We start from the raw sequence: 20,745 nt of genomic DNA, 5'->3' as shown, positions 1-20,745 counted from the left end.
ATCCCTTTTGGGGTTCAGAAAAAAACTGAAGACCTGGCTATGTACGCAGGCATTTGAAGAATAAGCATGTGTTGGCTTCGACTCGGTCTGAATTACGGCTCTTGTATAACGTCTGGTGGATGAATGGCATAAGCACTTTGCATTGTTTTAAACTTTGTATATTGTATTTTATGACTATTTTATGACTATTTTATGATTGTTTTAACTGTTTTAATCATTTTAGTTTATTGTATATCCGTGTAACGGCATCAATTGCCACTTGTAAGCTGCCCTGAGTCCCCTCGGGTGAGAAGGGCGGGGTATAAATAATTGAAATAAATAAATAAATAAATTCTAAATCCTTGTCTTCCTTTGATTTCTTGGCTGTGCACTTCATTCTGACTAGGGTTATTCCAAGTATGGAAAATCTTGACTGTTTCAACATCATTTTTTTATTTTAAAGTTAAGTAAATTGTTTGAGGTCATTATTCTTTTCTTAATATGCAGCTGTAAATCTACATTTGATTCCTTCCTTGACTTGCTTCAGTAATAATTCCAAGTCTTTGCTTTTTTTCTTCTAGTAACATAGTGGTACCTGCATATCATGAACTGTTAATGTCCCTTCCTCCAATTTTCACACCTTTTCCTTCTGAGTCTGTTTTACTTACAATATGTTCAGTATACAAGTTTAAATAGAATGATAAGATGCATCCTTCTTTGTCCTCTCTTGTCAATTGGAAACTATTCCACTGCTCTGTATTCTGTTCTTTCTATGGGAGTGGGATTGCATCCTTCTGTGAGGGGCAAAGATGGCAACAGTACTATTTATTTATTTATTTACAACATTTCTACCCCACCCTTCTCACCCGAGGGGACTCAGGGTGGCTTACAACAACCAGCAAAATTCAATGCCACACAAAATCAGTAAAAATCAACAACATATTTAAAACCATTAACAATAATCCATAAAATACATTATTCAAGCTTAAAAACATATAATTAATTACTTCCATTCTTCAAAAAAAACAAAACCTGGCACATATACCTTAGTTCATACAATGTCAATATAGTACTTGCTCATTAAATGCTTGCACACAAAGCCATGTCTTAACGTTCTTCCTGAAGCCCAAAAGAGCTGGGGCCTGCTGGATGTTACCGGGGAGAGCATTCCACAGCCGAGGAGCCACCACTGAGAAGGCCCTGTCCCTCGTTCCTACCAGCCGCGCCTGTGAGGCAGGTGGGACCAAGAGCAGGGCCTCTCCAGACGATCTTAGTGTTCTTGATGGTTCATAAGAGGAGATACGTTCAGACAGGTAAGTTGGACCAGAACCATTTAGTGCTTTGTAGGTCAAACCAGTACTTTGAATTGTGCTCAGTAGCATATAGGCAGCCAGTGGAGCTGGCATAACAGTGGAGTAGTATGCTCCCTGTATGCCGCCCCAGTTAACAATCTGGCCACCCCCCATTGTATTAATAGGAGCTTCAAAGGCAGCCCCACGTAGAGTGCATTGCAGTAATCCAAACGGGATGTAACCAGAGCCTGGACCACCGTGGCCAAGTCAGACCTCCCAAGGAATGGGCACAGCTGGCGCACAAGTCTTAGTTGTGCGAATGCTCCCCTGGCCACCACCGAGACCTGGGGTTCCAGGCTCAGCAATGAGTCCAGGAGAACACCCAGACTGCGAACCTGTGTCTTCAGGGGGAGTGCGACCCCGTCCAACACTATTGATGTTGTCCCTTTCATTAGGAAGTTCTTCCTAATGTTCAGGTGGAATCTCCTTTCCTATAGTTTAAAGCCATTGTTCCTCATCTCCAGGGCAGCAGAAAACAAGCTTGCTCCCTTCTTCCTATGACTTCCCTTCACAAATACATAGTTATAAATGTACTGCGTGAAATTCAATAAATTCTGAACTTGCAATGCTGGAGAAGGCCAATGGTCTTCTTTGTTGACTCTTTATATAGAATAATGGTACAAGCATAAATGTCAATCTATCCAATTTACACGTGGAACTGATGAATCATTGGAAGTTTAAGTAAAACACCATTTCTGTATAATATTGTAATGTTAAAAATGCATATGCAAGTCTTGCCATTTAGGTAGTGCATTGCTGAGAGAGGAAATGAGACAGATGTTGTGGGTAAGCATTGTGTGATGTTACTCATCCTGAATGTGCCTCCAGTAAAAATGCTAAGACTTTGATGAGTTGAGTTAGATAAACAAGTAAAAGGCATTCCTAAAATGCTTAAATAGCTACTACAGTTCTATGATATATTCATTTCCACAATTCTAACTCCTGTAATGTTAGTACTGATTAGTCCCAAATATTACAGAGAATGCATGCAGCCTTTTTGTTAAGTGAGCTTTCCAATGCAGATTTGGAGTTATGCCTCTCATGTATAAATCTTCTTCAATACATGTTTTGTTACACTTTAGAAAACCTAATTGTTTCCAAATCGTTGGCTGTTGTACACTCATCTGGGAACTAAAGTCTTGTGTGATGTATTTCCACAGCTTGGGCCTCATACTGATGGAAATCAATATAGCCATTTACCTGTTATAAAGGAAACTGAGCTTTTCAACAGAATATACAGCAGGATTGAGTGACAAGGGACCATGGGTGTCATTTGCTCACTCTCACATTCAATTTTGCCGCCTGCGGGCATGATGCTGGAAATACCAGTATACCATTAATATCATCAATGACAGTTTTTTAAGCACTTAAAAGGGACTTTGGGATCAGGAAACTTGTGTGAATGAAAATTAACTCTTCCCAGAGGATTCTGGGAACATAATTAAGCCTGATTCTAGAAAAACCCGTTTCAGCATGGAACTATCCCAATGTGGGGTTTAACTTAGTTTGAATTAGTGTTATGCTGCTGAATTTTGGCAATGCATGGGGATGGTGTAGTGCATAAAATAGTTCAGAAACTCTATTTCCATGGAGCAGGAGAGTAAATATTTCCCAAACATCAAGAGCCCACAATTTCTTTACAGGAGAACTCCATGTTGTTTTCTACAAATGAATTGTCCCCAACAAAATTCAAATAAATGAAAAATATTGTGGCCTTTTACTTGGCAGAATATTTTCAGTATTAAAATCCCCTTTCTTCACATAGGCTTTGAACACTAATTAGTATTCTTCAAATCTCCATTGTTTGTCACTTTTCCCAGTAGCCTCCCATTATCTAGCTAGATTATACTCTTCTCTTCCTTATTTGTATCTTATTCCATCTAATCTAGTCTATCTCATTCTCTGTTTCCAATTTATCAGTCCCAAATAATTACCAACTCGTCTCTTCAAGTATTGACTTTGTTTGACCTCTGTTGGAGTGTTCTTCTCTACATGCTCCAGTTTATTTATTTTATTTAGTAATAACATTGTATGATTACAATTAGAATAAGAAAGGGGAACCATGTAGTCGTCCAAATATTCTCAACATTGGTTATGCTGGCCTAGCAAGCAGAGGGCTACAATCCAGTTATATCAAGTTGGCCAATGATTCCCATTTTTTTCTCTAGTCTATACATATTCTTAATTTCCTCTTTAGAACCCATATTATTGTTCTAGCAATAATTTCTTGTTTCTCTAAATAGTTATCACCTATGACTTTCTCCTGTTTCTTTTTTCATATTCGATTATAAAATTTTGTCTTTTTTTCCTGTGGAGCTGAAATGTATGCCTTTTTTTCCAAATGCATTTGCACATTTATTTCAAGAATTTATCTAATTTATGTCTCTCTTCCTCATTGTCTGAACTATGTTTCTACACGTTGTTTTTCAATTTTAGAGCATTTAATTTGTGCATATTTTAAAATGTCCTGACAGCCTCCCAAATGTGTCAATGAATTTTCTCTTTCAATAAGTTGTGGGAGGTGCAAATATGCTACTTTCATCAACAAAATCTTTTTGAATCCCTACTAAATATTTCTGACACTTGTTATTTGGATATTGCTATCGAGTAAAATATATGTGTAAGAAACTTGGCAAACTTTACCCTTTTTAAAATTACTACTATCATCAGTGATTTAAACCTTCAACTATTGTATTTTATGCTTACTTGTGGGGACATATAATTTCCACAGTTTGCTCCCAGCTCTGCAATGGAACATATCATACATTTGTTATCCACACATTCTGAAAAGCTTTGGAAAAATGATCTGCACATAGGGCCTTTTTGCTCAAAACTGTACCTTTGGTATAGGAATACTCATTTTTTTACTTTTCAAATAAAATGACTTTTTGGGTAACAAATATTTCCCCAGTTATTTGAGTTTGATAGCACTAGTTTTTGCTGCATAAAACAAATCTTTGTTCAAAAACCTGTTTTCTAGAAAAACACATATGCCTTTGTGCGTATCATATTTTGGCACAATAAAAAATTGCTTTAAAAATCTGACTGAAAATAAGCAAATAAAAAGAACAGAACAGACAATTTTATCAAATCATTACAAGATGTTCACTGTCTTGAATCCTGTACTGGAAGAAAGGTGGATATAAACTAATTAAATAAATATGATGTGAAACTACCAAATAAAGCTGTAGTAATTTTCATCACTCTATTATTCTTCCTAACTGGGGTTTTGGAGCATCAGAAAATCTTTTTTCTAGCTGTAAAATGTATAATATTGTATATTTTGGCATCCTGAATCTTCAGTATTTTTAAAAGAAGTACAACTGAAGAGCATATTATGATCATGTATAAAGAGTAACAGACTCTAAGAACTCTAAGGAAGACGATGCAGGCTTGTTTTCTGCTGTCCTGGAGGCTAGGATTCAGAACAATGGGATTAAAATTGCTGGAAAAGAGATTCCACCTGAACATTAGGAAGAGCTTTCTGACTGTAAGCACTATTCAACAGTGGAACTCTCTGTCTCAGAGTGTGGTGGAGGCTCCTTCTTTGGAGGCTTTTAAACAGAGGCTGGATGGCCATCTGTGAGGTGTTTTGATTGTGGCTCCCCTGCATGGCAGGAGGTTTGAACTGGATGGTCAGTGTGGTCTCTTCCAACTCTATAATTATATGATTCTATGATTTTATTGCACATTTCTGTTATTTCACTGCAGTCAAGCTATCATTGATAGCAGATATATACCAAGATGAGTACTTTTGATATTACACTTCTTTTTATTCATGCAGTTGTTCCAGTTTGGCAATTTGTGGTCCTTCCATCATTTTTACACAAGCCTGGTTGGATTCCAATCTATATGGCACTGAAGACATGGTAAAAGAGCATAATCCTTGCATAAATCAGGTCGATTATTGTGATTTAAACAAAGGGCCATTTATTGACCTTTTAAAACTGCACTCCTGGCAGCAAGCTAACCTGGGGGCAGCAACAGTGAGGGCCAGCTATCATCCTGTGACCACCTCCTCGCTTACCTCTATGTGAACACCTGACCCTTGGGGCAGTTCACTTGATGACTTGCTGGACCTTCCAGGGGCACTTCCTCCCGAACCTGAGAAAGCGGGAACCCCCTAGTCCAGCCCCAAGGGGGGAAAATCTTAAGATGCCCCCAAGCCCCAGAACTTAGAGGGGCCATTCCAGATATCCCACTTCACCCCAAATTGGGGTGCCAAGGTGAACATCTACATGTTCTCCCCACAGGTTCCTGCCAGTGGAAACCTATATATAACACCATTTGAACTCCTTGTTCCCACATATACAATAAGGGGTAAGTGGACCTCCCCTTTTTGGGAAAGGGGAACATTCTTATCCGGCCCTTAGGGCAACAAGCTTTCACTCATATTGTTATTTAAGCTGCACTCCTGGGCAGCAAACTAATCTGAGAGGACTGAAGGAGAGGTAAAAAGCATAATCCTTGTATAATTCAGGATATAAGAACATAATGTCATGATAAACAATACAGTGAGATTGATCTGACTTGGATTCCTATCTACATGCCATTGAAGGTGAAGTAGAAAGCATAATCCTTGTATAATTCGGGCTTTAAGTGACTCCCAACATGTGGCACCATATTCCCTAGCTGATCGTTATCCTTACACTGTGTAAGGCTGAACTGATTGGAATTCCCATCAACACGCCATTGAAAGCAAGGAAAAAGAACACCTGCCCTGTAAATGAATTAACGGACAGCATTTGGCATCACAATCTTTAACTCACTGTTATCCTTACATCATGCAAGATCAATCTGATTGGGTTTTCCATCTACATGCTAGTGAAGGTGAGGTGAAAAGCAGGGAAGAACATGAAGTCAGTAGTCAAGGTCATACGTCTTAATCATACAGAAACTGGTTTGACCATACAAGATCTAGGCTTTTCCCTTTAAAAGGCCCAAACCATTCCTTCCAGGATGACCAATTAATTATTTTAGAATAAAAGGAGGGAAATGAAATAAAATGTGGTCAGTAGGTTTCGAAAAACTGTTCTCAGCCGTCATCTCCAAACCAACACACTTCCCCAAGGCACTTAAAACAAATCAAACCATTTCTATAAGTGATCTTTTATCTGAATCTTAGGATGTCTGGCCCTTGGCCTTCTTTAGTCCCAACTGCCTCTGGTCAAGTTCTTTTATCTTAAAGTCCATTTGGTCCCAAATGGAATCCAACTCCATCTGCTGTTGCAAATCCAAAGGTGGACGTTTTAGCAGGCACCTTCTTGGCCTGGCCCTTTTTTTTTCGTCCCACCTAAACCCTATTTAGGATGTATGCTGTAATGCATAATCAAAAAAAGAAAAACTACATGAGACACTGTCTAACCACAGATTAATATGTAGTGGTCCAAGTGTAACAGTGTCCACTAAGCCAGACCAAAATGGCCACCCAATCAATTGAGTGTTATGTCAAAGAATACTGGATGAAGCTGACTGAAAACCCCAAAGAAGGTGTTAAAGAAGACACAAGATGGCTGTCCAAGGAGCAATGCCTGGAAAGACAGCTGGTAAGCTGTTAGGAATTGTGGGAGTTAATGTATCAGCACTAAGTAAGATGGTTCAATGGCCTGATTAACTACAGCTTTCTCCTGCAAGTCCTAAATCTTCTAATTAGCAAAAAATAAATATCAAATCTGCATCATAACCAAATCCTAAATGTCTATTTGGAAGTATATTCCACAGAGTATAATAGAATGCCCTTAATATTGTGGGGTGAGGCTAAATAATAATAAAAATAAAAATTCTAATGTTTTAGTAATCCATTCAGCCACATGGTTGTTTAAATACACTTGAGATATGGAACATTTATATATTTTACAAGATTATCCTCCTTGGGATATAAAATGCACATGAAAAATATAAAGATTGAGAAATATCTAATATACATTTTATAGTGTGAATGCAAGCATTCCACAGAGTGAGATGTTGCAGTAATTCTTAATTTGTAGGGTTCGCTTTTTATAACCCTTAAGAAATACAGCAAAATAAAATGAATCTAAATCTTTCATAAATCCAGCAGCTGCAAAATACTTCTCAGAGGCACATGCCAGGAGCAGATATATAATTTCATCTTTTCAACACAGTGCTAGCAAATAGGATCAGGAAATTGTTGAGCCAGGCATGCCAATACCCTTCATCTTTAGTACAATCAGGATTAATGTGTGTTACTCAAGATGGTCATTCTAGCTACCGTGTTTCCCCGAAAATAAGACAGTGTCTTATATTAATTTTTGCTCCCAAAGATGCTCTAGGTCTTATTTTCAGGGGATGTCTTATTTTTCCATGAAGAAGAATTCACATTTATTGTTGAACAAAAAAATGAACATTTATTACAGTAGTTGTCATCACAAACCAGCATAACCAGACAAACTGAATCCTATCAAGAATTTCTTGTTACTACCATTATTTCCATGTACAACACTCTATGATATGTACATTTACCGATCCTGTATGCTCTGATGTTCTGTTCGGCGGGCATGCTTCCAAACAAAAACTTTGGTAGGTCTTACTTTAGGGGGAAGCCTTATATTCAGTAATTCAGCAAAACCTCTACTAGGTCTTATTTTCTGGGGATGTCTTATTTTAGGGGAAACAGGGTAGCAATTCCAATATGCCCACTGTCAAAATCAGGCTATGGATGCACCTATGCTGTAGAATTAGTGTAGTTTGACAATACCTTAGCTGCCATGGCTCAATGCTATGGGGTAATGAGGGGGATGGTGGTGGGGGAAGAGAAGGGATCTATGTTAATTGCTGTAATAGCATGTTTTTATGCATATGTCTTTGTTTGATATTTTTATAATTTTAATGGGTTTAATCTACAGTTGTATGTATTTTATTTAGATATGTTATATATTTGTATATATTTGTAAGGCATTGAATTTTACCATTTAATATGTTGTAAACCGCTTTGAGTCCCCCCAGGGGTGAGAAAAGCGGTATAGAAATGCAGTTAATAAATAATAATAATAATAATAATAATAATAATAATAATAATAATAATGTGATTTCTTGTTTGGTGAGACACAACCATTCTTTGGCAGAGAAGCCTAAAGGCATTGTAAAACTGCAACTCCCATGATTTTATAGCAGACATGGGCAAATTTTGGCCCTCCAGGTGTTTTGGACTTCAATTCCAATGGAATTCCCACAATTCCAATTCTAATGAAATTCCCACGATTCCTAACAGTCAGTAAACTGGCTGGGATTTCTGAAAGTTGAAATCCAAAACACCTGGAAGGCTCATGCCTCTTTTATAGCATTGATCCATGCCTTTTAAAGTGGTGTCAAACTACATTAATTCTACAGAGGAGATGCATCTTAAAGAGCAACTGAGTTAATGTTTCCCAATTTGTGAGAAAACAGCAAAATGTGCTTAATTTAATATGGAATGTGATCTGTCAGATTTGCCCATGTTAGCTTGCTTTAGTGACATTTGAGAGAGGGCGTTTCTGTGGGTGGTCTACCAATGAACACCAATGCTCCTTTTCATGCCAGTCTTGCACTATTCTTTAATAGTGATTTTTAAAAATTAATTTACTCATCAGGAATTGCACAATTTTGATATACTGCTACTGTATTTTCTCCTTCCTAAAAACCTTGGATTTCCACATTTGGACATAGAGTGTTACTCCCCGCCCCCATATAATGGGTGGGAACTAAGCCACCCATGTGATGTCCCAGAACACAGATGATTTAGTTAGAAACTGTAATGTGTGTGTGTGTGTGTGGTGTCTGTGTCTGTGTATACATCATGGGTAAACTTTTAGAACAACATAAACTTAACAGTATTTCAGTGGAAGACCCCAGGGGACATCAAATCCAACCCCCTTCTGCCATGTAGGAAAAGCACAATCAAAGCATAGCCAACAGATGGCCACCCAGCAGTAGAGTCTCACTTATCCAACATAAACGGGCCGGCAGAATGTTGGATAAGCGAATATGTTGGATAATAAGGAGGGATTAAGGAAAAGCATATTAAACATCAAATTAGGTTATGATTTTACAAGTTTGACAGAAACAGTAGTTCAATACGCAGTAATGCTATGTAGTAATTACTGTATTTACGAATTTAGCACCAAAATATCACGATATGTTGAAAACATTGACTACAAAAATGTGTTGGATAATCCAGAATGTTGGATAAGCGAGTGTTGGATAAGTGAGACTCTACTGTAATAATAATAACAACAGAAACTCAAGAGGCCATCCAGTCCAACCCCCTTCTGCCATGCAGGAAAAGCACAATCGGAGCATCTCAAACAGATGGCTACCCAGCCTTTGTAATAATAATAATAATAATAATAATAATAATAATAATAATAATAATAATAATAATAATAAAGATCCCAGAGGACATCCAGTTCAACTCCTTTCTGCCATGCAGGAAAAGTACAAAGTACTCCCTGAACAGTGGGAGGGAAACAGTGTTTTGAAAGCAAAGAAGGCGAGGGGTAAAGAAGCTGGGTGGTGAGGAAAGTGAGGAAAAAAGCCTTTGGCAGCAAGGAGTAGGAAGGAGGAGGGAAAGCTTGTAGGGGGAGGAGGAGAGGGGAGGAGGAAGGAACTATGGAGCCCTTCAGTATGCTTTGTGGAGCCCCAAGGGCTCCCCAGAGCACACTTTGAGAACCACTGCTCTACATACATGAGCATGTGCAAACCTGCATTTTTCTCCCCCTTCTATCTTTTTGGCAAAATATAACAGAGGCTCATTTGAAAGCTTGCTTTCAGTAATCGTGCTATAGTGTTCTTATTTTATCCCCAATTGACGTGTTTTGTCATTGTTCTTAATTATGCAAACAGTTTAATTATAGCTTAGCTTTTCTGTATATTTTCCTGATCATGGTTTTTAATTGTAGCTGCTTTAATTTTTGTAGGCTGCCTTGCATCTCTGAGATGGGCAAAAAGCAAGAAAATAAACAAATCAATAAACCAATAAACCAATAAAGAATGCATCAGTAGCTGCTATTTTTGTTTTGGGGCTGATTTAGTACTTAGAGATAGAAGCCCATTCCCCTAATTCCTAAGGCTAATTCCTAATACCTAAGGCTAATGCTGCTGCATAACAGGACTCGGTTAGTGTGCTGCTAGTCAGCACTGCCATAAATACTTAATAGTAGAAATACCAGAACACACTATTTTAACACTTAATGAACTTTCAAACTTTATGTCGCTGGCAGAATTGACAAAAAACATTTATTTCTTTTAAAATTAATTTTAACATGAACGATATAATTGCAATCAAAGCAATATACACTCAAAAAAGGAAAAAAAGGAGAAAGAAGATAGAAAGGGGGGGGGACTACATATAACTAATACTTAGTACAGCTCTGATAGCCCCACTCCCTCAAGCCTTATACTGTAATGATGGGGGAAAGAAAAAAGCAAAAAGTAACCATGACAATAACTAGGGTTTGATTCCCTCACTTGGCTATGTAAACTCAGCAGATGACCTTAGGCAGGTCACACAGTCTCAGTTTCAGAAAAAAAACAAAAAACAAAAACAAAACCTCATGCTAGATTCACCAGAACCAAGAAATGACTTGAAGGCATGCATCATCATCATCATCATCATCATCATCATCATCATCATCATCAGTAGTCTGAATAAAAGGTTTTGAAAGATCACTGTGGCTTTTTAGATATAACCTTCGCCCATACCTCAAAACAAATAGTCTTTCCACTCCTTTTCCCCATTCATATTTCCAAAGAATGTGCTTATTCTGAAATGTACAGAACACAAAGGGAGCATTATCGCTTGGTGAAAAAGAAGCTGCCCTTCTTCTTCTGGTCAAATCAGGAAAAATACCTAGGGCTTAGCTTTCAGCCCCATTCAGACATGTGTTCCTTTTCCAGTGGTGAATAAAATACAAGTGTCATGAGTACAGTAGCTACAACTTGTGAACTGAAGCTGTGATAATTGTTCACACAAACTTAGTTTGAACAAGCTGATCGTTTCCATTCAATGAATCATGCATTACAGAAGTGTATGCCTCCTATGTCAGTGGGCAGTAAATTTGTTCTAGGTTTTAGTTTGGATTTTAAAGGAGTAATACAACCAGAACTTGGGCCATGTCATCTTGGGCATTCTGCAAAATGCAGAATGTAGCCTTTTCAGGTGGAAACTGCCCTATGGAACCAGGGCCCTTCCAGACAGGCCCTATATCCCAGGATCTGACCCAGGTTTTCTGTTTTAAACTTAATTATATGAGTCCGCACTGCCAGATAATCTGGGATAAATAAAAAAATCTGGGATCAGATCCTGGAATATTGAGCCTGCCTGGAAAGGCCCTAAGTCTCTTACTTGGATTTCAACTGTAATTTCCTAACATATGCCACAACTCTGATAGAGGTAGTGGTTGGATAGAACAATTGTTCTCTTTCACTTCTAGTCTTTTGTGACAAGTCTATTAGGACGAGGCAGGCTCTATGACTCATTCAACCAAATCACCTGTCATCCCTTTATTTCTCTTCCTAGAGGAAAATCTGGCAGTCAGTCACACTTACCTATAAATTAGGACTTCATCATCCGAGCAGTTATATTGTAACTGGTACATTTTAACTTTTGGAGCTGATTTGCTCACTGTCCATTTGACCAATGCTGAGGTAGTTGTCACCTCAGAGATCAAGACTGCTCTTTCTGGTGGCCCTTTGGTTTCCCCTCGATTAGACTTGCTGGAGCTGGTGATATCCGACAATCTTGATTTGGGTGGAGCTGCTCGACCCGTACCATTACTGAGATGTGGAAGCTGGACAATGGACAATTCAATTGTTGCAGTGGACTCTCCTGCAGCATTAGCCGCTATGCAAGTGAATTTCCCATAATCCTTGGAAGTTGTGATCAGGATTTCCAAGGTGCCATTGTCATAAACAGCTGTCCTTGAAGAATTCCCAATCAGCCGGTCATCTGGTGCAACCCAGTGAATGACTGGAGATGGATCTCCAATGGCTTTGCACTTTAAAGTGGCTGTTTGTCCTTCTAAAACCAATAGTTTGTGAGTATGCTGGGTGATCAGAGGGGGCTCACAAACAAACTCCTCCTCCCGGACATACCAAAAGTACCTCCCTTTTAGACCTGGAGGAGAAGCACACGTTTCCATATCATCATCTCTGTCAAGACGCCGCAGCCAAAGCAGCTCACAGTTACAGTGTAAAGGGTTTCCTCCAAAGCTCAGAGATAAAGGTGGGGAAAATGGAGTTGAGGTTAATGGAGATGTTTGGGATCTGGCAAATATGGGATCAGGAGGGAGCTTCTGAAGTCTGTTAGATGTTAAATCCAACCTGGCCAATTTCTGAAGATCCGCAAAGGTCCCCTCTGTAATATAATCCAGTAAATTATGGTCCAAACTGATCTGATGCAAGTTTACCATCTTCCTTATAGATTCCCAAGGGATACCTTTAAGGTTATTGTAGGAAAGATCCAGATCTTCTAAGGTCACCAAGAAGTCTTCAAATGCTTCATCTGATATATATCCCAACTGATTGTTGTTTAGAATCAAATGCTGAAGATTAATCAGGCCTCTCAAAATGTCCTCCCCAATATCAGGCAGCCTATTACTATCCAAATGCAAGGAGCGTAGGCTTTCCAAGTCAGCAAAAGAATAGGGCTGTATGTAGCTGATCGTATTTCTAGACAATGTAAGGTCAACAAGTCCACTCATGTTTGCAAAGTCCTGTCTACTGATGTTAATAATGAAGTTTCCCCCAAGCCGGAGTTCAACAGTCCTTCTGTCAATGTCTGGTGGTACAAAAAGAAGACCCTTGGATGGGCAAAGAGTCCCCAGTGACTCAGAAAGGTTCTGGCAGACACAATATTTTGGACAAGCGTTGACCACAACAGCGATTCCAAACACCAGGATGCTACAAAACAATTTTTCCATGGTAAATCACACAACGGGACCTGGAAAAAGGTGGGGAAAAGATAAAATATTAGAAAGGTTTTCATCAGGGTGCTTCAAACCATCATATTTTGATTCTTCAAAAAGAATTTTAAAAACTAAAAACATTATACAATTCTACTTACATATGAATATTTATGTCATGACATAGAATGTATTTCCAGTATTTATTTATTTATTATCCTACTGAAAATGCATCTCAACCTTTATGTTATATACTGATGTCCCCAAATTTACAGTTCAATGTGGATTTTATACAGCTATGTGAAAGGCGCCTTAGTGAAGTCCAATAAGAAAACAAATTTTGTGGAGGTATCATGAAAATATTTATTCCACAGGAAGGAGTTCTATTCCCTTGATTGTTTTTATTATTATCAGCTGTGTATATAAAGATCAACTTTCAGCAGAACACAAAACCTGGGCAGCTGTTGTTACCAGTTAAACAGAAAGCAGGAGACTTTCACCTTTCTAAAATCACCAATAATGATATCTGGAAATACACTCACAATAAATAATACTGCCCAACTGCTAATTTAAGAATGCTTTATGTATAACACACTCTTATTTCTATCAATGCAATTTCAAAAGAAGCTATTTATGGCTAACCATGGTAATTCTAAAATTTTACATATTAGCAATCATACTATTTTGATTGTGGTATGGAATTGAAATTTTTAATGTTGTTGTTTTCAAAAAAAATCTGTTATTTTTGTTGTGTGTCTTCAAGTTAATTCCAATTTTGGTGACTTTAAGGCAAGTCTATAATGGAGGTTTCTTGCCAAGATTTGGTCACGTGCAAGTTGTTCTTCCCTACCTCTAAGGCTGAGTCCCCATCTACACTGCCATATAATCCAGTTTCAGAATACAGATTAACTGCATATAACAGTTTAGACTCATATAATCCAGTTCAATGTGATTCAAACTACATTATATGAGTCTACACTGACCATTATAATGCACTTCAGACTGGATTATATGGCAGTGTAGATGGGGCCTCAGTGTCACTTGCCCGAGATTTCCATTGCTGAGAGGGAAATCAAACTTAGATGTACATACCACTATACTCTGCTGCCTCTCTGATTCTATTGGATAATAGCCATGTGATTATATGACTGAACATGCCACTTTCATGCTTGGCACAGGTAAACTAGGAGAGCAACTCATTCTTTATCATATCTGTGATGGTTAGTGTTAATGCCGAGGAAGGATACAGAACCAGGGATCTAAAATCCTTAATATGAAATCAAAGAGAGATTATGACTTTTGCAATAATACCTACCTTAGAAGTACTGCTCTGTCAAATATCTAAATTCTAAACTTTTATCTTTGAAATGAATTGATATACAGTAGAGTCTCACTTATCCAACATAAACGGGCCAGCAGAACATTGGATAAGCGAATATGTTGGATAATAAGGAGGGATTAAGGAAAAGCCTATTAAATATCAAATTAGGTTATGATTTTACAAATTAAGTACCAAAACATCATATTATACAACAAATTTGACAAGTTCAATACGCAGTAATGCTATGTAGTAATTACTGTATTTACGAATTTAGCACCAAAATATCACGATGTATTGAAAACATTGACTACAAAAATGCATTGGATAATCCAAAACGTTGGATAAGTGAGTGTTGGATAAGTGAGACTCTACTGTATAGCAATGCACTAAAACTGGGAAATGTAAGAGCCAGTCCAAGAACCTCATCACACTTTTCTTTTTTAGCATCCTAGGATGCTAAACTGACAGTCCAGCAACAGATGGGCACACCACCTATCACAAAACATTCCTGGACTTCCTGCTGAAGCCCTGCCCCCAACTGGATATAAACTTCTCTCCTATCACAGGGAAGGCTCCTGTGTTGTGCTGGCTGTAATGGAGCCAGCACATTTCAGCACCACTTTGGTGCCATTTCCCCCATGTGATGGGGAAAGTATCGCTGCTCGGGAGCCAGCACACTTCAGCACCACTTTGGTGCTATTTCCCCCATGTAATGGGGAAAGCATCAATGCTTGGGAGTAGGGTGAGGGGCCACAGAGTCATCCCGCATTCCTGCCATTTCACCACAGGGCATGGGGGAGAGTGTTGTCTGTGTGATGCAGTCACTTTTTATACAAAAGAGAAAACAGCACTGCCACAATTCTAAAACCTGTGACCATACCTAATGGTTATACAGTGTGGAACAGATAACTTTGACCTCCAAGAATGTGGAACAACCAGGAGCCCACAAGAAACCACTGAGGAGCTACCACAGCTAACTTTTAACATCTGCCAGCCTATTGAGAACACCACAACCATCCCAATAGTACAGTAGGCTCTGGAACATATATGTGGGGACACAGTGATGCTCCTTATATCTGCCTCTGTGACTTGTTGGTTTTTATCACAATTTTCTTGTGGAGGAGATTTGGCATTGGCTTTCTCTGAAAGTGAGAAGATGTGACCTGATCAAGGTTTTCACAGATAAATTGAGATTCAAACTCTTGTCTCCTGGAATCTTAGTTTAACACTCAAACTTTTTTTCTCCTCTGTGTTCTAATGAACTGCAGAAAATCCAAAATCCTAAGAACTATAACAAAAGCTGCATTCATTGGCACATTCAACTCATAGAAAAATCAAAAACTGAAAAACATGCTATAGAATTTACAAGGGAAAATAATGGGGAAATGTCTCAAAGTGAATGTATTTACTGAGAAGGTTTGCTCAATAAACAGAATGAGATCTTGAGCTTCAGAAATTTATGTAGTTTGATTTCAAATCACCCCTGCTAAAATGAGTTAGTTTTTTTTCTGTAACATAGTAGATATTTATCAAATACTTCTACAACATCTCTCAATTTTTTCCCTACACATTCAGTTCACAGCCATATGCCAAGGCTCTTCTCCATTCTGTTCCTATGATCAGCCTGGTCTGCTGCTCAGCAAAAGCAAGGAGATTATTTTTACTTCATTTCATCCCAAAGTGGTTGTCTGGGGTGTATATATCTCATTTTAAATTAATGCAATATTTAAACAATTCAAAACATTAAACCCACAAGGCAAAATTGAGAAAAATAAAAACTGTATGACCAGTTGTAAATACAGTTATTGGGGATATTGGAAACAATTGTTTTAACAAATTAATGCAATGCCTCCCTCTATCTAAGAGATCATGAGAGAGTATGGGAACAGATAATCTTCAAGATTTATTTGGCTAAACTATACAATATGGTACCATCAGCCCTTCACATTCCCAGGGGTTAGGAGCACATAAACACTGCAAAAGTGGAAAACTCGCAATCTTTGAGGTAGGTCAAGGCTTTGTAGAGCTAGTGGGTTGGTGGGTACCTGAAAGGGGGAAATGTGAATGTATCTCACAGCCACTACTCCTAAAAGGCTGGTTTCATTGGGTGAAGCAGCATAGATGGATGTCGACCACTTTCCAAAGCCTACACATCAGCAAGTTTCCACAAGTTGTTCGTGAAGGAAATTACTGTTGCCCTGCCTTCCCCAGAGCCATGAGAAGAGCGGAGCAAAAGCAATTGACATCACCAGCTGCCTCCCTAAGCCAGGCATGAGCAAACTTCAGCCCTCCAGGGGTTTTGAACTTCAACTCCTACCATTTCTAACAGCCGGTAAGCTGGCTGGCATTTCTGGGAGTTGAAGTACAAAACACCTTGAGGGCCGAAGTTTGCCCATGCTTGCCCTAAGTCTATGTGTTGAAAAGTTTCTGTAGGTGATAGTCCTGCCACCCCTTTCCCCTTGAAAAGAGAGCATAGCTACAACAATTGGTGTCACCAACTGCATTCCAAACCCTATGTACCAGCAGGCTTTTGCCAAGGATTGGTGAGGGCAATTGCTGTCCCCCCCCACACACACACACCCCAAAAATGTCATGGGGAGAATGGATTAGCAGTAATGGCTGTCACCAAGTATTCCCTGAAGTCTGCTTTGTGCCAGGCTTCTAGAGATGGAGAATGAAAGAGACCATTGTTCTCCTGGCTACTTGAAGCCTGTCATAATTATACTGCATTATCAAAGGCATAGTCCAGAAGGCAAATGCCAGAAGTTCATGCAAACAAAGCCAAGGTCAGTGTTCCCAAGTCAAACCACAAAGTCTAAACAATAATTGATAAGGATAGTTCAAAGAAGCAGTCTAACTTCAATTACTGGAGTCAAGCTGGAGAATTACAGACTCAGGTTTTGAATAAATAATAGCCATGTTCCCAAAAGCCAAACATCTCGGGTTGAGTCAGTGAACAATGATGTCGACTGTCACAACAAGTCTTTACATTGTGCCTCTTTATCCCATGATCTTAGCTGTTGCTTGTTGAGAAAAGTGTGATGGAGGATCCTTCTTTGGAGGCTTTTAGGCAGAGGATGAGTGGCCATCTGTTGGGGTTACGTTGATGGTGTTTTCCATGCATGGCAGGGAGTTGGACGGTCTGTTGCAGCACTATGATTCTATGAGAGATTGTTTCTCTGCTAACCTTCAGACCTGCAAAACTCTGTATGCCCCCTTCTACATTTTAAAGCTGAGGGTATTGTTTAACTCTATGCTAGCTAGTTCTGCTGTATTTTCTCAGCTTGCTCAGACTGCTGAGAAGTGACCCTCGTTGCTAAAGGCTCATCTTAAGCAGTGACTGAGAGAGGCTGGGAAGACTGCTGAGAGCTGCTGATGTTCATTTCCTCCTCTGGCCCTTCCAGTCACCCCTCATCTTCACTGACAGAGCTGGCCATGACAAGACCCTGGGAATAGCAGATCAATAGCAACTGCCATTACTGACTAGAGTTGTGTGTCAAATTCATTCCTACCATTTCTACTATTTCTTTCGGGTCTTCCATTTCTTCAGGAGCATGAAATGGGGAGCCCCCTCCCCGTACAAAAATCTGCTCAGCACAAAAGCCTGCAGAGCACCTCTCAGAACTTGCCTCCTTGCTTTGCAAAGAGAGTGCAGGTCCAGCGCCTTTTACTCTACAGTAAAAGGTGCTCAGCTGCAAGCACTGGCAGGTGCAACACTTTCCAGGCCTGCACGCCACACATGCACTCTCTTTCTAAGGAGAGTGCATGTGTAGCGTGCGGCATGCAGGCAGGCCCAGAAGTGCCTGCAGCTGAACGCCTCTTACTCTAGAGTAAGAGGAGCTCGGCTGCAGGCACACTCCGGCCCTGCTTGCACACAATGCCATGCACACACACATTCTCTTTCCAAGGAGGGGGGGTGGTGGTATGGCATGCAGGCAGGCCCAGAGCATGCCTGCAGCTGACCACCTCTTACTCTAGAGTAGAAACAGCAGCAGGTAAGAAGCCTCCTTAAACCACGCACTGGCAAGGGGAGCCTGGGTGGGAAGCCCCCACATAATAGTCCAATTTTTGGGGCCCCAAACCCATACACATTCACACAATTGTCCTGGGCCTCAAGAGATGTTTGGTTCCTCCCTGCAAAAGTCAAAGGCTGCTACATCAATGTGGACACAGAGACCTCAGGCCTTGAATGGGGGGTGGCTGGCTGCTATGGAGAACTTGTGGCAAACTTGAAAATAATCAAATCCACAAATTCCAAATACACAAATGTGGGCCCTCATCTGCATTTTAAATTAACTGAAAAAAAATGTAGTGACACATCACAGATGAAATTTCTTCTTATTATAGAATATGTTTGGCTTATATTAGTTGAGATACAGGCATATGTAACCCTATTAATTTGGAATAGGAAGGAAAGAAAGGATTGAAATAGTTAGGTTTATTAAGCCTTACAGATAAATTCTGAATATTTTTGAAAAATACAGGATATGCTTAGCTTCACTTTACCTTCTATATTAAACCAGGATCCAATGGTTTTGTGGGCATGTTATTTATGTAAATCTGTGCTTTGTATTTATTCATTACTAACAGACAGTTGGCTTTTGGAATCTTAAGTATAATTATATTCTGGCACTTTAATTTAGTATATTATCCTGGAAGCTGTAACTATAAACAAAATGGGAATTTAGAAATCAATTTGGAGAAAAGTGATAGATGCCCTTAATTAGCAATAAGTAGAACTTCCTTGGCACACCTACTTTCTCTATCATCTAGCCCAAAACTGCACTTGAAAGAGTCTTTTTGTGTACTATGGAATTTTCTTTAAGTGTGTTCAATTTTCTCAATTGCAGAGAAGGGAGATGCTGTTATGTTTCACTGCACTCCTGGGAGCAAGTTGATGCTGAAGCGTAAAGATGAGGAGAAGCACCGGAAAGAGAATAATTATGGAAAATAGGTATTAGCACTTCCTTACTCATCTGAAGAAGGTTTCCTCACTCCCTCAGATGTTTTGGACTACAATCTCCATCAGTCTAACACAATAGATTTGATGGATGCATAGTCACAAATTTCTACTAGGGCACCAAAAGGGAGAGTTTGTTCTGAAGCCTAGTAAGGAGAAAAAGCACTAATGCAGAAAAATGTATGAGATGAGAGGACAGGAAGGAAAAATGGAGAGAAACAACACAGTAGAGTCTCTGACAGAATGAAAATACCATAGGTACCACCATTTTAACTGAGGGTACCTGGAATCTGTTTTTTTATATATATATAAAAATGGCATCCAGTAGTATATCTCAAAAAAGAAACTGCCATGCTTATACCACTGGATAAAATTGGTGGTCAGCATCATCTCAGGAAAACCTGAACCAGGCTGGCAAAAGCTAGTTAGATAATATCAAGAAAGAAGAATATCCAGATTTTCTGTCTGTCTTTTCATCTTCTGTAAAGTCAATTTAACATCACTTGTATGCAATAAAGCTCAGCAAATTGAGAGACTGTAGGAAAACAGGAAGACTGCAGAGTGGGTGGACTCTGAACTTCATCACATTGAGGTCATCCAGAGCAATTAGCGAGCCTCCATGATGAATCATGGTGAATCAATCACCTCCTTGCTGGCAGCAACACTTCCCCATCACACGTGGAGAAGCATCACCACACGGCTTCCCATGTTCTGGACCAAGCGTCATAGGACACTTGTGCCCCAGTTGAACCATGGAACCCCACCAGAAATGAGCCTGCAAATGTCTTCTACTCTTGCTAAGGAAGATGTCGTTTTCCTTGAAAAGCAGGAAGAAAGATGTCAAATATATGTTCCAGTTGATGGTGCTTGGGGATAGCTGCTCCTTCAAAAAGGAGCTGTTTTATGGCATCCCACATCTTTCCCCAATGCTTTTTATTGTTTGCATGAAATTGCTAGGGGAGATCATCTAGAGGTTTGGGTCAGGGTGCTATCAGTATGCTGATGACACCCAAATATATTTCTCCATGTCTTCAGAAACAGCCTCAGTTTAGGACAGTGTGTCACCTCTGAATGAATGAATGCCTGCAGGAGGTAATGGGCTGGATGAGAAAAAAAAACATATTAAACTTAAATCCATTAAAAACAGAGATGATTGTCACCAAGCGTTCTAACCTAGAGATTGAGTTGTATTAACCAGTTCTGGATGGGATCACACTCTCCCTAAAAGACTGTGTT

The 20,745-nt window shown here is 39.3% G+C and overlaps 1 protein-coding gene across 4 annotated transcripts in view; it reads right to left on the bottom strand.

Annotated features, from left to right (window-relative positions):
* lrfn2 (leucine rich repeat and fibronectin type III domain containing 2) overlaps positions 1–20,745 on the bottom strand; it is a 401,482-nt gene that overhangs the window by 81,405 nt on the left and 299,332 nt on the right. For all 4 annotated transcript variants that reach the window (XM_062973477.1, XM_062973485.1, XM_062973470.1 and 1 more), the window contains one exon: positions 11,874–13,266. In XM_062973477.1, coding sequence (XP_062829547.1) covers positions 11,874–13,246 — 1,373 coding nt within the window. In that variant the 5' untranslated portion in view covers positions 13,247–13,266. The remainder of the gene's footprint in view (positions 1–11,873; positions 13,267–20,745) is intronic.

The sequence above is a fragment of the Anolis carolinensis genome, chromosome 1 (assembly GCF_035594765.1).
Source record: "Anolis carolinensis isolate JA03-04 chromosome 1, rAnoCar3.1.pri, whole genome shotgun sequence".
Classification (NCBI taxonomy): Eukaryota; Metazoa; Chordata; class Lepidosauria; order Squamata; family Dactyloidae; genus Anolis; species Anolis carolinensis.
Note: the sequence above shows the minus strand (reverse complement) of the source record. Positions and strands in the feature narration are given on the sequence as shown.